This window comes from Phycomyces blakesleeanus, assembly GCF_001638985.1.
Source record: "Phycomyces blakesleeanus NRRL 1555(-) unplaced genomic scaffold PHYBLscaffold_17, whole genome shotgun sequence".
NCBI classification, from domain to species: domain Eukaryota; kingdom Fungi; phylum Mucoromycota; class Mucoromycetes; order Mucorales; family Phycomycetaceae; genus Phycomyces; species Phycomyces blakesleeanus.
Window position 1 is genome coordinate 196,374 of NW_017265150.1, and position 17,149 is coordinate 213,522.

Here is a 17,149-nt window from a genome sequence, read left to right on the forward strand (position 1 = left end):
ATACATCTCCTGTACATACATACATACATACATACATACAGATATACCCATACTAAAGGTTGGAATATATCAAAGCCGACCTTTTGAAATGTGTAAAAGCATGTCAAATCCAAGAGATCAAAAGAGTCGAGTCAACCATGTGGTACGAGATAGGTGAGAGCCATTGGTTGTACGTCACTACGCTGTCACAGGATACTATATGTTTTTTTTACTGGTCTTTGGGCACTCCACAAACGAACAATGCCGGTCCAAAAAAGGAATATACAGCCTTTTTATTCTTCCGCGTTCTCAAGTCAACTTCTTCCCGCTTCTGGTCCTGAAAAGATAACTGTGGGTTTTTTTTATCAACCAGAGTTGGTGGCTTATTGATACCTTTCTTACTAGTCATTCTCTCAATTCTCTCCTCTAGCTCTGAAGACGTCGTTTGTGTTGACCATTACTGTGGCTGTTGGTTTTCATGCATTCATAAATGAATCCGGAGAAGACTGGTCAGGTAAGTCTCCATTAACCGCATCCGCTGACATTCATCATTCTTTCGCTCAGCTATCGTTGGGTTACCCTGAATCGTCACACAGTACCCCGCCATGTATACAATTTACAAAAGGTAGATCAACTTTAAGGATAACTTGATATTGAAGGAAGATAGTAGAAACCCCAAAAAGGGATACAAATGGTTATCCTCATATTACATTGTGTTCCGTCGGAGAATACGGCCGTCAAGTACATGGAGCCCAACCCTCAAGAGCTTACTTTGGAAAGCAAAGAGTAAGTGCTGCAAAGGTCAATTGAAATCCAAATCAAGCTATATCATACATTTGCAACAACATAGCCCACTGGATCACAATCAACACCACTTCGAACAATTCGAGAGAAGAATACCAAAGCAGATCCACAAGATCGACTTGATTTCCTCCGAGATATGCAAAAAACCAGGGACGACATGAAGCAATTTCGCAATGAAATGAACGGCCTGGCAAAAGAAATAGACAGTATGACCTTTGATATTGTGAGTCTTTTGTTGAATTTGGACAAAATTTCTGACCGAGTCATCCTTAGAACCGATCCAATAATAGAATTTGTAAGGAAGCATTGGCCTTGGTATTTTTTTGTTAATAGAAATAGTGTAGGTCTATTTAATTAATATTTGTTGATTATATTTCCAGTAGAAATTGAGCAGGATCTGACAGCAACGCAGGAAGTGAATGTCAACTTGCAGATCCTTTTAGAAAATGCTTTGGAATCCCAAAAAGAGGAAGATGTGCATGCAACACAGGCCATAAAATCGATGTATTCTGATCTTGCTACGGTAAGGAAAGTGAAGTATTGAGATAGCTTGTGTGTGTTTATGATTATGGTTTAGGTGGCCTATGAAAATAACCAGCTTCGAGGAAGACTGAGTTTAATAGAGAAGGGTCAGAAGAAACATAAGGGTAGTATATACGATGTCGAAGAGCGGATAAAAGAATACACAAGTATGTTAGGTCAGGCACAGGACACAATTCACATGTTACAAGAGCCACGTTCAAGAATGCGATTAGATGAAAGCCTACTTCATATGCCTCTAGACGCTTTCAACTCGCGTAGGACAAGTGAGACTCTTTCCTGGCCAGAAAGCACTGGATCGTCTCTACAGAAGGAATCCGAATCCACCTTTAGTCGTCCCCACATCAATACCGACTCTAAACTTCTTTAGAGTATATCTTGTATTGAATAAAATGTTTGAAATTGTAACACTAAATAAGCCACGTGCTGTTTGAGCACAGATGTTTCCAGGACAACACAGCACACGTCTACTCTCTTACCATTTCTCTAACAGTAATTACTATTATAAATAACTGTTGGATAGAATTAGAATGAATTATTCAAGCGAGCAAATGATCTTTACGGTTTACAACCAACAATAAAATAAAACATATATATATATATATAATAGCTGTGGCTAGGCACAATTGAAAATCTGCTACGAAAATAACTCTAGAAACCCCGCGTTAACTACTTTCAAGGTCATTAATGGGCTCTTTATTTACAAAAATACAACACTTCAACTATAATAAATAAAAATTGTATTTCTCAAATGTTTGACCGTTACAGCTAAATTGTTTTCAAGAAAATAATATTATATATGTTCTAGAAGAAAATAAGAAAAAGAAAAGTACTTTCAAGTATATTATGAAAAAGAACTATTGACAAATCGAAGGTCTTGCAGATAAGATAGTGCGGGCAATAAATGAAGACCATTAGATAATTCAAAGTAAGCCCAAATCCAAGTTGTGGCGTTCTCTATTAGAAGTATAGAAGGATTCATTAACAAGCATTACATCAGAGAATTACTGAAAAAAATAAAGCTAGTATGTATTTGAGAATTTTGGGCTATTTCTCTAGTTGTACCTACTTCATGATCTACTAAACATAATAACGACTTTTTTTTATAAGGGAGAGTATTAAATATTTGTTTCACCCTCTGAAATATAACTTTAAGCGGCTGTATCCAAAATAGTATACTGCCCAAATGAAAAACGAATAAACTTCAAAACCAAAAAATTGGCTGCTAGCGATCCTGTCGACTATATCTCCTAATAGCAATCTTAATTGACACAACTCTTGCAAGACCTTCCTTCCATCAAATAAGCTTGTCTAAAAACAAAACTCCCGTATCAATGTTACAAGCAATGGCCTTCCTTTTCTTTTTGCTTGTAATGAACTTGAAATTTCCACCAACCCTATTTAGTGTTGGGTTGTTGAGCCTCATACTGTTTTGTATAACATCTGCTGTAATTGTCTTCCGAGAATTTATAGGCACCGTTTGATTTCGCTTTGCAATTACACTTGTTTTTAGATCAAAATTTCGTAAAGTTGTGATATTTACAATTGTGTACATAATGATGCCCAATGTTAAAGGTGTTATTAATTTTATCAATAAAATGATTTTTATTGGTAGTATATATATACATATGAACTCTTCTAGTTTAACGATTATAGTCTACTTGACGGAAATGTTCTGCTCAAAGTATTGAACGTATAACAGAGAAATATTGATATATCATGTATGTATAGTTATGAATATATGTATGTAGCCGATTTTTTGTCTCAAAGCCTCCTTTGATGGTTAGGTGCATGACCTAGTGCATTCTATGTATGGGCACCCTGATACGCCTTTACTTTAGTTAAAGTATATTATTAAAAATGAGGATGACGATAATATTTATAACATCCGGTCTATGACATCGATTGCTTAAGGCTCTTTTCACAAGCTTGAGCACATATTCTATATCTGCCCTGATAGTGATATCTACCCACGCTAGTCTTATAATTAAACTAGCTATACAAGAGATCGCTGTCCAAAATATGCCTTTCCACTACAAAAACAAATTGACTTTTATAATATATGTGGCAGTGAGGTTGAGTGGTTAGGTCCTTATAAACGAAAAAAAATGCGCAGAATAAGAATAAAGAGTAACATTCTGTTTGCTAAGTATTTCTTCTGTGAATCTTCCAATAGAGATAGCATCTGCTTCTTTCTCCCTCTCTCCCTCTCTCTTTCTTTGGGCTGGGAACTCCTCCCCAATAACCTTTTTTCTTCATTATCGCCAAGTGTTCAACAAACGCCACCTTTCTCTGAAAGTATCCAGCCTTCCTTCTAAAGTAGAAGCTGATGTAAAGAGAAAGTAACTCTGTAAACCTTCATCCTTTATTACTTCCTCTAATGTCGCGTGTTATACGCGACGGTCAAACTAATAAATACACAAAAAAAGGAAATGAGAAATCCCGCTTTTTTTTTATTCTGGGAAAGCTTGTGCCACGGCTCTCGCACTATTTTGAAGTCAACAAGTTATTTTCATTTTTCTACACTCTGTCTTACCTGCTAAGCACAGCTTTATTTCTGCTTTCTCTTCTCCTACTGTTCTAGATTACCTAGTGCAAAAGGTAGGCTTTAAGGCGAATGATATGATCTCAGACTGACACATACCTTGAAATAGCCCGTCTCTTGTTCATATTGTGTTGAATCAGCCGCCATCATGGTAGGAATGTGCACAAGGACATCAGCCCATCATCAATCTATTCCTTAGGACCAAGAAGGGAAGATACGCAAGTTGAAGGCCGATATCGAGAAGAGCAGAATGATGCGGGATAAGGGCATACAGATGCGATCCTTGCTCCGGGATCGCAACGGTATAGCTCAGTGCGAAGCCGAAATCTCACAGTGTCAAAAGTTCATTGATTATTTCACCGAGGAACTTCATCGATTGGAAACACGCTCAAGCAAATCCTCGACTAGGTCCGATGATACCCATGAAAACCTACAACCTACAACCCGGGAAGTGACGCAATCCCCTGTACAAGGCATACGGCTGCCACGATCCAGTAGTATGCCTGTGAAAGACGAAGTTGAAAAGAAGAAGTACACAAACCTCGGTAAGTCATCAATCCAAGCCCATTCATGACACTACGAATACTTAATCTTCATAGACCTTCTTATGACCGACACACCTTACAATAAGCCAAAGGTGTCGGTAAAATTACATGAGCTTGAATACAAGCTGGATGTGGAAAAGAAGGTCCTGACTGGAATCAAGACCATGGCAGAAGTCCTTGACCGAGAACCCTCTCTGAGCGACAAGCGCAGAAGAGCGGAGGTCCAGGGCCAACTAACAGAAAGTATTGAAAAGCTGAGTTTGCTTAAACGTGCTTTGCGGAAATACAAGCAGCTGTATATTGATGAAGGAGATGATGATGACTATGGTAAGGAAAATGCATGCCAAAGCACATGCAAGCCATATGCATAACTCACGCCATATAAAAAGAACTCGAAACTGCCCCCTCGGCACGCGTCCCACCTGATCTTCGTCGCCCGGTTACCGGAAAACTCCAGTTGCAACTTATAGGCGCCAGAGAATTGGCTCACGCACCCACTAGCATGATTAAAATACCAGATACTGTTGTACACATCAAAATTGATGGAAATGTTGTTTACCGCACAAGACCTTCTCGTAGTGATCGATGGCTTGAGGAGTATGAAATACATGTGAACAAGGCATCCGAGGTTGAGATCGCCATGTACGACCAGGCCGGCGAGCGTATTTTGCCTATTGGTATCTTTTGGCTCAAGATTACCGATATTGTTGAAGGTCTTCGAAAGAAGAAGGTTCAACAGGAGAATGGTCCCGGCTGGGTCAAGGCAGATGTACTCCATCAACAGCAACACATTAGTGGCCATGACTCGGGACCGGCAAGTCCTCAACTCCAGGCTACCCCAGTCCAGGAAACCCAGTCTGGCCAAGAGGGTATCGAGGCCTGGTTTAATGTCGAGCCTCAAGGAGAAATGGCCTTACGTCTGAACTTTGGTATGTTTATATTACTTCCTTTTGTGGTTGAACAATTATTTTAATTTGGGTAATTTGGGCAATTTGGGTGCTTTTTATTTATTTATTAATTTTTTAAAAAAAAGTACGTGAGGCTGGAAACCGTCGACCTCTTGATAAGCTTGGTCGTGCTGGTGCTGTGCGTCAGAGAAAGGAAGAGGTTCATGAAATGAACGGTCATCAGTTTGTGGAGAAGAAGTTCTACAATATCATGAAATGTGCCTTGTGTGGCGATTTCTTGGTTAACAGCGGATTCCAATGTGAAGGTAAACTCCCGAAAAACAATAACAACAAGACACTTTTCAAGACAAAAGAGGAGTGTGGCTGATGTTGCTACGATTAGATTGCGAGTACACCTGTCACAAGAAGTGCTACGGACGAGTTGTTATTAAGTGCATCTCAAGATCTGTATCAGAAACCGTAAGTTATTCATATTTAATATCTTATTTATTACATCTAACTTTGCAATACTTTAAGGACTACGACGAAGATAAGCTCAACCACAGAATTCCTCATCGATTCGAGCCCCTCACAAACATCGGTGCCAGTTGGTGCTGCCACTGTGGCTATATGCTCCCATTTGGCTCCCGCGTTGCCAAGAAATGTTCTGGTAAAGTGACCTGATGTTTACTATAGATTTTGGATGGTGCTAACCAGATAAAATAGAATGTGACATTACTTGCCACAACAAGTGCGCTCATCTTGTGCCTGACTTCTGTGGTCTTTCTATGGAAATGGCCAATCAGATGTTAGCTGAAATCAAGGCGGCTAAAAGAAAAACAACCGATGGTGCAATCACCCCTTCAACCTCGACTGCTACCAGTGCCAAGCCCCATCGTATCCAAAGCAACGAAGAAGTGTCTCCTGTTGAACATGCTGACGACGATTACTCTGTTAAGCCTGACTTATTGAGCACACAATTGTCTCACTTGTCAGTAGAAACACCTCCAACATTACCTCAGAAGTTACCTGTAGCGGAACCTGAGAGCCCTGTTAATACCTCTAGCCCTGGTTCTCCTCTTCTAACTGGTGCAATGACACCTCCACGTATGAGCATGCCCAGTTCCCCGGGACAGCCCGTCCCCATGACACATGGACAGGGTTACCCCAACTATGCTAATCAAAGACCCCCTCAGCAACCTCAGCATCTTCAGTACCCTCAGCATCCTCAACACCCCCAACATCCCCAGCATCCTCAGCAGAATCCTTATGCACCAATCGTCAATCCTGCTGCCAGACCTCAACAACAATATCCTACAGAGATGGCACCAAGAGTAAGTATAGGGGTGCACATAATTAGAAATGAACTTAGAACTTACCTATTGCTCTTATATAGCCTCAAGCAAAGCCTGTCAAGCCTGCAGCCCACAAGGCTGGTCTGGACGATTTCAATTTCTTGGCTGTTCTCGGCAAGGGTAACTTTGGCAAGGTAAATAAGCTTTTTTTTTCTTTGTCATCACGATCATTAACCGTGTAATTTTCTGCACGCTAGGTAATGCTTGCAGAGGAGAAGCACGACAAGAACTTGTATGCAATCAAGGTGTTGAAGAAGCGTTTCATTATTGACAATGACGAAATTGAAAGGTAATGACTAAATAATAATATTAATAACAATGGAAAAGATGTAGAAAAGAGCAGAATTATCTTAAGCTGGTTATTGTTTGTAGTGTTCGTTCAGAGAAGCGTATCTTCCAGGCTGCCAACCGTGAACGCCATCCTTTCCTTATCGGTCTTCACTCGTGTTTCCAGACTGAGTCTCGCGTTTACTTTGTTATGGAGTACGTGAGTGGTGGTGATTTGATGTGGCATATCCAGCGTGAACCTTTCTCGGAGAGACGTGCAAAGTAAGTAACCATATAGAGTATAAACATTTGATTTCTAACGCATCAAATAGGTTCTATGCATGTGAAGTACTTTTGGCTCTTGAATACTTCCATAGTCAAGGTATTGTCTACCGTGATTTGAAGCTCGACAACATCATGCTTGGGCTGGACGGTCACATCAAGGTAGCCGATTATGGTCTATGCAAGGAAAACATGTGGTACGAGCAGACTACAGGCACTTTCTGCGGCACACCCGAGTTCATGGCACCTGAAATTTTACTGGAGCAGAAATATGGCAGAGCTGTTGACTGGTGGGCCTTTGGTGTGTTCATCTACGAGATGCTGCTCGGTCAAGTAAGTCTTATTTAAAATAGAAAGAACTCTTTTAGAATATTGGTATTAATAGTAAAATGCATTGAATTAGTCGCCTTTCCGTGGTGAAGATGAAGACGAAATCTTCGATGCAATCTTGGAAGACGATATTCTTTACCCTATCAACATGTCTCGAGACTCTGTTTCTATCTGTCAGAGAGTAAGTTTAAGTGATACTTTGACAACCAAGACTTACTTTTTTCTCTAGCTCCTTACACGTGATCCTGGTAATCGATTGGGTGCTGGACCCAACGATGCCGCTGATATCAAGGCCCATCCCTTCTTTAGGGCCGTCAACTGGGACGACATGCTTAACAAACGTGTACCACCACCTTTCTACCCCACCATCACTGGGCGTCTTGACACGTCTAACTTCGATGAGGAGTTCACGCGTGAACGTCCTGCACTGACACCTATTAACTCCAATATGACACGCGTAGAGCAGCAAGAGTTCACAACGTTCTCTTATATTGCTGAATGGATCGAGACATAAAGAGAGCAGCGATCGTGTATAATAAAGACCTCTCGACGCATTATGATTTTTTACATTCAGAAAATAAAGAAATTCTCCGGGTATTCCCCAATTTGTCCATTCATTACTTTTCATTTTTAATTTTATTTTTTGGATTTATACTTTATACTTTATGCTTTATGCTTTATGCATGCGTACTCTTTCAAGGTATGCATTCCATCCTGCCTCGCGGTAACGCTTCGACTGTGCCTCCACTTCATCTGGCTTACCGTAGATACCACGACCCACGATAATCACATCACACCCACTCTCAACAATAACTTCATGAGGAGTGCGGTACTGTTGCCCAAGACCATCACCCTTGATATCCAAACCAACACCAGGTGTCATGACAACAAAGTCCTCATCAGGATATTCGTTCATCTTGTGTTGGGCAATAAATCCGAACACGAAGTCTTTGTTGCGGCGTGCCATTTCAACAGATTCAGTAGTGTAGCTTCCCTTGGTCAAGGCACCTTTGGAAGACATCTCGGCCAGCAATAGAAGACCACGGCCGAGAGGCAAACCAACTTCTCCCAATCCCTTGATGATACCTTCACCAGGAACAGTGTGGGCGTTGGTAATGTGAGACCAAGACGCAATTTTGTAGACACCCTTTTCGTATTGGTGTTTGACGGTATTACCTATCACGGTCAGCTGTCCATGTTAACATCTCTCACACAGCTTCTGGATAAGTTGAGTGAGACTTGCCAATGTCAGCAAACTTGCGATCCTCGAAGATCAAAAAATCGTGCTTCTTGGCCAAAGCCTCGAGTTGGGCTACGAGATCTTTGTCGAAGTCTTCAACAATATCAATGTGTGTCTTTCACAAATAGTTGAGATTGCGATACAAATTGGTCATGGTGGATTATGATTTATGAAATCTACCTTGAGTACGCAAACGTAGGGACCGACAGAATCAGCAATAGATAAAAGCTCCTTCTTAGTAGTCACGTCAACAGCCACAGAAAGGTTAGTCTTTTTACGCTCCATAAGCTCAAACAATGAGCGAGCACATGCGTTTGGGTGCTGTTCAGCTCTTTCTGTATATGACTTGTATGTGTTCAGCATCATAAAGATATATATATAAAAGAAGTAATGTGAAGACGAATAATTAAACCTTGAGTTTTGTGAATAGTCCTGTCAGGAATTGTGACCGGCTATATAGTCATAAATGATTTGGTGACTTGTTTTTTAGATCTTTAAGACTTGGCAGAATTTGTAGTGGCGCTTGAACAGCTAAAATTAAAGTAAATACAGGCACAAATCTTCTAGAATAAATCGAATTATATGAAAGTTTTGAATTTACTTGATAACTCTACTACCGAGAAGATATGGCTCAAATCATTACGATAATTGGATTTCTATTATTATAACCCAAAAATAAAAATACGATAACTACGAACCTACGAACGCACGAGCACACAATCAACTTCGTGCGCAAGTTATGCTATGAAAAGAAGTATACAATTGCAAGAGAAATCGAATGCTTCGTGAATAGGTTAATTTTCATTTATTTGTTTTTATAAAAAAAAAATTTTCTCGCCGATTAGTACCGTTGTTCCGTGTCACAGCGTAACCCGAAGGTTAGCAGTAGGAAGTTCAGTGTGGAAACAGCACGAGATTTAGTCTTTGGAGAGAGTGTTGAACAATGTGCAAAGAGCTCGACAGAGTCTTGCCACACACACGTTTAAGTTTATGTTCTCCAGTAAGGATCATATGATTGCCGTCTTTTGGGTTTTTTATATTCAATCTCAAGTTATATGTCAAGTTGTGGGTTTTACGGTTCTATAACTTTGCAAGATTTGCTGTTGACATTAAAAAATGTACCAGAATGGAGCAGTCACCATGTATAATTTTTTAATCTTTAAAATTTATACAGAAGAATATATTCACTTGAATATTTTGGATATTTCAAAGAAAAAAGCATTCCATTATGGATGGTATTAATGTGTTTTCAAGAATAAAAATCATCTATTTAACACTGGGACGTTTATACATTAGCTCTTATTCATTATCTGGGATATATTGTAGATGTAATCAAAAATCACGAAGCTAAAGTAAAGAATTATTGTTGTCATTGGCAAGATTTCCCTATACGTGATACGTTCTATGCCCTACCGTATCTTGAAATGAAATAAAAAGGCATAACCCAAAAATGCATTTAGGCAAAGAAGAAAAGCAAGAATTATTTACCTATCATTGACGCGTTTTGAGTTTGTATGTATGACATTACTTGTCAGAAGAAACAAATAAGAGCGAACATAATATGAAGGTAAATTACTATAGAGTAATTCGAGGAAACGAGCTCGAGAAAAAGGGAAGATTAAGAGAAAAACAGGCAAAAGAGGACCCAAAGATACAATAGTAGAGAAAAAAGGGCAGAGCTATCAATCTTTTGGGTACAGTATATGATTGTTAACTGCGTTTCAGACAATTAAAAATCCAGGCAAAATATTTTTTAGAAAAAGAAGTAACTAATGATTTTATTGATTTGAGCGTTTATTATTTTCTTTATACGTTTCTTTGAGGAGAGAGATGATACTGGTACATATTACATAGATGTTTATTTTGATAAGGGAAAATATACAAAAATGTATTAACAATAATTTAAATAAAATTGAAGAGAAAATGATATAGATGTCATATTAAAGCCATATATCTAGAGTGGAGATTTTGATTTATAGAGTTATAGAAGAGATAGTATAAGTAGAATAATTGGGAATAAAGGAAAACATATTGTTATGAGAACGTGTTATGGATGTGCCTGCAAAAGTAAATTGGCAATATACTACAAAAAAACCAGATTACAGTTTTAACTTTTCCACTTACCTGGTAAAGCCTCTGGATTTATTTGGGTTCGCGCACAGCCATGTATAGTTTAAAACTATCATCTGAACCTTTTTGTTACTTGCGGAAAAGTCGCACAAATTTATAGGAAATATTAATGCTTTTACTCGTCGTTTTTTTTTTGCTCTCCTTTGTCTTAGGCTTTGGTAATATTTTATGGTAATCGCATTGTCCTGCGTTGTACGGATTTTGCGTCTCAATTATTTTACGTAGGCATTGTCTTTCCAAGTAAACTTCACAGTCAAGTTTATATTTAAAGCAATATTTAATTCCTACATTTTGTTTCAAGTCGTTCATACGATTTATACTACAGTGGAACTCTCCTTTTACAACATGAAGCATTCTTCCTCTGGTCTTCTTTCTTTTGGCTCGCTTCTGCTTTGTAACCCAAAGGTGCTAATCTGTGTCAATTCAGTCATTTAGACGGTCCATTGTGGAAGGCGAGTCAGAAGTACATACAATCAAAATTTCATAAACGTCCTTTTCAGTGAGGGAAAATTCTTTTGCTATTCCTTCTACTGGATTTTTATAACAAATTAATCACAATATATCTAAAAATCGATCGTCTTTACGTAGAAGCTATAACAGTTGTTGAGATTTCTTTTATCCATTAATATAATTTAATTGTAAAAAATTCTTACTTGCTGTGTTAGCCGAATAACTTGTCTCAAGCGATTCTACATCAGCTTTTTTTTTAGACTTTTGAGCAATATTGCTTTTTTCTTCAGAAGGAAACGTTTTATAACACTAAGGCAATATTGGGCAACCATTAACAAGCCAAACTGGTCCAAATTTTTCAGTTTCCACCAGATTAAGGTTAAGAATTTACGGTATAATTTAGAATTATCAGAGAAATTGACGAGAAATTGGCGAGACCGTCGAACCAGAAGGCAAGACCCAAGTGTTATACTTCCACCAGAAATCAGCATTAACTTTCTTAATTTCTTATACCTAATAAACTATACATCAGATCATTATTCTATAAATTTGTAAAGAAAAAATAAAGTCGAATGATATGGTGTAAACGCCATGAGCTTTGCTCACCTCTTGGACTCTATTGGACATATCGCTACAATAAATAACAGACTAAACGTGGTAAGAAGAGTTCAGAATTTGAACTCTGCAATAATTAGTAGTTAAAGCGCTGTATTTCTCCAACAGGGATTTTTCATCGCTACATATAGGTCCCTCTCAAGTGTTGATAGCTGGCAATATCTTCTTGTTATATGAACATCGTATCATGCCCCTAATTTAATTTTGCATACCATGGATTAAGGGTATTGAACAAACAGTTAACATATGCGTCTAGGTCGATAGACAATGCCACCAGGAGACGCCAGATTCCTTTGATGATGATATGCATAATTTTCAAAAGGATTGACTCAAGTTCTCATAGCTCTTGTCTAAAAGGCGGGCCTTCAGACTAGTTGGTGGTCTTATGGGATTAAAGTGTTTTGATCACAAAGATATTGGAAATGAAGTTTGTATTCTTGACAGGTCTTTCTCAAGTGCATATCAAAGCCCTAAATGTTTGTGCGTGCTTAAGCCCCTGGAATAATCACCAGACAGAGCCCTTCGCCCCAATATCAACATTGTTAGCAGTAGCATTAGCAGCAAAAAAAAAGAGGGGGCGCTTCTTTTTTTTTTCTTACAAGAGATATAGGTTTTTTTACACGTAAAAAAGATAAAAGTAAACGAGTTAAATATCACAAATAAGTTGGTGATTATTATGAGCAATGCGTATATTTAATTGTAATGTAATATCATACAGAAAATTCACGCACAATTATAACCATAAACACAGGCACGGACAAAGGGATACACAAAGATATAGAGGTATGTGAAAAAAAGGTATATGTTTATGCACCAATTCACGTTTTTTCTTTCTTTCTTTCTTTCATTTTCATATCCCATCATTATACTATCTTTAAGTAATATACATTCATATATGTATAAGCAGTTCCCTACTGCACAGTATACACTTTGATTCCCTTTCCTTATTTATATTGTTTCGTTTGTTCCATTTTTTTTACAGTCGTAGGTTTATTTTCAAGAAAAATATATGTGCACACACACCAAATATTGATGTAGCGGTTTCATTAATCTTAATAAACTTAAAGACCCAACTTGGTGTGGCGCCAGTTGCGACGCTTGGCGTTCCAGCTAATAATAATAATAATTATGCAATATGCAATATACAATAGTTTAATAACATTATCTACCAGACAGCCAAACAGACAGACAACAAGACAGCCAGCACACATGTATAAACTCCCCTCCACTCTTCTGTCCCTTCTTCTTCCAAGAAAGGGACTCATTCGCAATAAAATATTCTAATGTAGTATAATATAATCCAAATCCAATTCTACGCAATTGTAGAACTTACCGAATCTTGGTGTCAGTCTTGAGACGGAACCAGTGAGGGAGAGGGCGGTTCTGCTTCTGGGCCTTACCGAGCTTGACCTTTGTTCTGAATGACTTGTTGGAAGGCTGTTTTTATGCATAAATTGATCAAATTATTAGCCCCGGTGTGAATGTAGATTGAGAATGGAATTCCATCATGTACTACTATTTCTTTTTATTTTATTTTAATATATATATAAAATATAAAATATATAGTATTGTATGTATATATGTATATATGCATATGTATATGTATATGTATATGTATGTATATGTATGTATGCGTGTAGTGTAGTGTATATACGTAGTATCCAAATTAAAATCGAAGCCATCCATCAATCCATCAATCCATCAATCTATTGTCTATCTTTTTTTCTTCTTCCTTTCTACTGATCCATCCATTGTCATGATAAAATGCATATGTAGCTAATACATACCATATCGACTGTGTTCGAAAAGAGGAGGGGCTGGGATGGGGAGCAGATTCTCAGGCCCACTTGAGCTTGGAGCCGTGGTTGCGCATCCGGCATACCAGCCAATCCGCACATTCGGAGAAATTATTATCCCCACACTGTACTTCCCACACAAAAAAAGAAAATGCTTATATATTTATATCTACTATGTATGTCTAGTATGTATATTTTAATATGTATATTTTATTCATTTATTCATCCAAAAAATCTTGCTTATATAATAACAATAGTAATAGTAGAAGTAATGAATAGGATGTTTTGTTCTATAAAGATAAATAAATGAGTAAAAAGAAATAAGAAAGTGAACTTGCAAGTGGTATTTTTTTCTTTTGAAAAAGAGGGGGGAGTGTGAATGTAAGTCTGTGAGTGTGCGAGCGAGAGATAAATAGGAAGACGATCAATAATGTAAGGAATATAAAGAAGATGAAAGAAAGGTACAAGGCAAAAGAAGAAGAAGTTAAGGTTCAATAAATGGGTGGGGATGTGCAGGGAAACTTGAAAAGGAATAAAAAATGAATAAAATAAAAGAATAAATTATAATTTAGCAAAAGTTATTTGCAATGCCAACACAGATTAAGAAGATCAGTGTCTTGAAACGAGTATCTCCAATAAACTGGCCAATCTTTGACATCATTCTAGACATGGTGCTTGTTCGATTTGATTCATATGTCCAGCTTTCTTCTGCACTGTCGTCGTTACTGTATTGCTTGTCGGAATATAGCTGGTCGTCCATGCTCACAACAACGTTATTAGACCGGCTGCCTTCATTGCCCAAAAATCTATCACTTGAACTATTGCTCTGTGGTGATGCTGATGATAATGATGGTGATAATGATAATTCATCTTGCTTGGTTTCTGCAAGGAGTGGAACTGATTGGTATTCAACATCCGCATTCGAACCACTTGTAGTAGTATCTCTGGCAGTAGACAATTCAACCGGAATATGGCCACTTGTATTATTCTTGTTCTTCTTGTTGGCTCCCGAACAGATCCATTGAGTTATTTCTCCGGTGGCCTGACTCAAGTGATACGACACGAACACAAACAACACAGTTGACAAGCCCAAGTTTACCCACCAACCCAGACCATGGGCCCACATTGGGTTTGCCAGGATAAGCAACAGACCCTGGGTATCTGCAGCGAGCCACATGTGAAATTGACCGATGAATGTCTCCAGAGAACATTTTCCAATAAACTCAAAGAATCTAGAGCTCCTGTTCCGCAGTCCGAGCGTGCAGTTACGGAGGATGGTGAATGCCAGCACAGGGATCCAGGAAATGTAGGGGTGATAGGTGTTGTAGACGAATTTGTTCGGCCGAGAGAGCTCAAACCAAAAGTACCAGATCATGGCAACACAAGAAACAACAATGGAAGCATTTTTTGCGGTAGACCAATAGGCTTTGGAGGGGAGTTTTTGTTCCGTAATCTTGATATTGAGGTATGCGATCAACATACCGACGTACACAATCCAAGCATCGAGAGCAAGTCTGAAGCGCCACTCGACGGGATTCCATTGGATATTAAAAGTGTATTCAAGACATTTGAATGCAAACTCGAGAAGGCCGGGGTAGTGGATAATCAGGGTGGTCAACATAGCCATGCCAAACATCTTGGCAAGCAAGAATGATGGAGTCTTGTTCCATTTGTTTCCAACGTACATCGTTACCCAAATGATTATGAACCAGAACGACACAAGCGGAGAGAAGTAGTAACTGAGGTAGTTTGTGTTCATGAGGTACTGAAGGACAAAGGTCAAGAGATTGAGTCGCACCATTATGCTCAAAACACGCCCGAAGCTATAATCTCCTTTCTTGTAAAAAAAGAAAAAGTGGCCATAGCCTGTCTGGAACAAATAGGCGGCAACCAAGACTCGCACTGGGTTGTAAATGCCAGATACACTCGATGCTCCTAGGAAATGGTACACAAGGATGATAATCTGCATCCAGCCCTTCCACTCGTCTGTCTGAGCGCGATTGAGGAAGCCTTGATCGCCGCTTTCTTTCTTCCGGAGTGTGACCAATCCAACGCCAAGCAAGAGGAGCAAAAGACCACTAAAGACGACAGGCTGAAATACCTTGTGTATTTTTCCAAACAGTTGTGTCCGATCACCGAGATACATGTACCCAACACCCAGGCCCATCGTGAGTAAAGCATACAGAACATTGTTCGAGGGCACAAGATACTTCACAAAGAACTGGTCCTGTCTCTTTTCTATGGTATGACATCAAAACAGACAAACATTCCATAATTAGAATCTTCCTCTACAACCTTAATGTTTTTGTGATTTTGGTTTGTTGTTGTTTTTATGTTTTTGGTTTTTTTTTGGTACGTAAGTTCTCCATCAATTCTTACCATAGTTAGCCACCAAAAAGCAAAAAGGAACCCAGACTAAAGGCACCAAAAACCATACAGTTTGGAACCACTGGGGACTGGGATAAGTGTAGCAGCAAGTGGTGTCCATAGGGAATGTTTTTGGCAACTCCTGGTTGCAACGGAAATTAAGAGCAAGTAGACCCTGGGCTTTAGTGACAGGCTGGAGAAAGTGCAAACCGTCTATGGTAGCGTTGTTTGAGGTGCTCGCAATTTCGTTCCACACATACGTAATTTTGAATGGTACTTTTGTTTTAAGTTCGGCTTCTCTCTTTTTAAGATATGCGTTCATCTGTGATATTTTTGGTGCGGTGATGGTCTTGAAACGAGGTGGCCAGAGCAGGTCATATTTTGGTGTCTCGACGGGACTGAGGAGGACAGTATCGGCAATGCGATGTTTTTCAACTGCTTTGAATACACGTTCCATCGTGGGCTTCCACACCTTAAAATAGTTCTTCTTGAGGCGACGCATGTGCCAGGTTCCTGAACCCATGACTAGCAAGCTAGGTTTTTGTTCTTTGCTCTTTCCTTCAAGAAGTTCGATCGTGCGAGTTGAATTCAGATATGGGTCCCACCAAAAGTCGTAAACCATGCCCAGTTCTTCGAATACCATGTGCCGATCGATGTGCAATGAGCCGGTAATCTTGAAATCTCGGGACAGTTTTGCCATGGAGTAGTATTGCTCACGCATGATAGAGTCTCCAATGTAGAGCACTCGTGAATGATTGAGACATGTAGAGATTTCTTTTGGTGTATATTCGTGTGACATACAACCCGCAGGCTGCCACTTTTGAAAAGTATCGTCGGTCCACCACCCTTTGTTAAACATTGTGTCGCACCTAGTTTTATCGGCTGGATCTAATTTATTGTTGTTATTATTGTTATTTGTGGAAAGAAAAATGTGGGGGTTTAGATAAGAATACACATTTTACTTCTTTTCTTATGGTATCTCTTGTACTTACTCGAGACATACTGGCCAACAGAAGC

At 38.9% G+C, this 17,149-nt stretch overlaps 6 protein-coding genes across 6 annotated transcripts; 2 read left to right on the plus strand and 4 right to left on the minus strand.

Moving 5' to 3' along the window:
• Positions 1-100: 100 nt before the first annotated feature.
• PHYBLDRAFT_147997 (hypothetical protein) lies at positions 101-1,693 on the plus strand (the record flags this gene model as incomplete). The annotated part of the gene is made up of 8 exons (XM_018431991.1): positions 101-153; positions 294-330; positions 385-493; positions 647-765; positions 830-1,006; positions 1,057-1,078; positions 1,164-1,306; positions 1,361-1,693. 8 exons carry the CDS (start codon positions 101-103, stop codon positions 1,691-1,693), a joined length of 993 nt encoding a protein of 330 aa, XP_018288811.1.
• A 2,168-nt stretch (positions 1,694-3,861) lies between these two features.
• Positions 3,862-8,150, plus strand: PHYBLDRAFT_134998 (hypothetical protein). The gene is made up of 15 exons (XM_018429692.1): positions 3,862-3,924; positions 3,978-4,019; positions 4,068-4,413; positions 4,468-4,740; positions 4,803-5,342; positions 5,447-5,626; positions 5,704-5,780; positions 5,838-5,970; positions 6,027-6,646; positions 6,697-6,789; positions 6,853-6,944; positions 7,028-7,204; positions 7,255-7,537; positions 7,608-7,715; positions 7,764-8,150. Exons 2-15 carry the CDS (start codon positions 4,017-4,019, stop codon positions 8,046-8,048), a joined length of 3,210 nt encoding a protein of 1,069 aa, XP_018288812.1. The 5' UTR covers positions 3,862-3,924; positions 3,978-4,016; the 3' UTR covers positions 8,049-8,150.
• On the minus strand, positions 8,143-9,140 carry pyrG (the record flags this gene model as incomplete). The annotated part of the gene is made up of 3 exons (XM_018439727.1): positions 8,143-8,710; positions 8,778-8,889; positions 8,955-9,140. The coding sequence occupies 3 exons, from the start codon at positions 9,138-9,140 to the stop codon at positions 8,205-8,207; spliced, it is 804 nt and encodes a 267-aa protein (XP_018289133.1). The 3' UTR covers positions 8,143-8,204.
• Positions 9,141-11,593: 2,453 nt separating this feature from the next.
• Positions 11,594-12,279, minus strand: PHYBLDRAFT_64147 (hypothetical protein; the record flags this gene model as incomplete). Its single annotated transcript, XM_018441244.1, has 2 exons — positions 11,594-11,867; positions 12,182-12,279. 2 exons carry the CDS (start codon positions 12,277-12,279, stop codon positions 11,594-11,596), a joined length of 372 nt encoding a protein of 123 aa, XP_018288813.1.
• Positions 12,280-13,030: 751 nt separating this feature from the next.
• PHYBLDRAFT_115097 (hypothetical protein) lies at positions 13,031-13,409 on the minus strand (the record flags this gene model as incomplete). The annotated part of the gene is made up of 2 exons (XM_018428435.1): positions 13,031-13,079; positions 13,303-13,409. Coding segments are annotated over 2 exons (156 nt in total), but the record flags the coding sequence as incomplete, so codon positions are not given.
• Positions 13,410-14,774: 1,365 nt separating this feature from the next.
• PHYBLDRAFT_96884 (hypothetical protein) lies at positions 14,775-16,931 on the minus strand (the record flags this gene model as incomplete). The annotated part of the gene is made up of 2 exons (XM_018443986.1): positions 14,775-16,003; positions 16,145-16,931. Coding segments are annotated over 2 exons (2,016 nt in total), but the record flags the coding sequence as incomplete, so codon positions are not given.
• Between the last annotated feature and the right edge of the window lie 218 nt (positions 16,932-17,149).

What these genes read in the sequence shown, in the direction of transcription:
- PHYBLDRAFT_134998 (XM_018429692.1), top strand. An exon ending in CAAGATCTGTATCAGAAACC is followed by an intron (nt 5,781 to 5,837) that starts GTAAGTTATTCA and finishes CAATACTTTAAG; the next exon opens with GACTACGACGAAGATAAGCT. An exon ending in CGTTGCCAAGAAATGTTCTG is followed by an intron (nt 5,971 to 6,026) that starts GTAAAGTGACCT and finishes CAGATAAAATAG; the next exon opens with AATGTGACATTACTTGCCAC.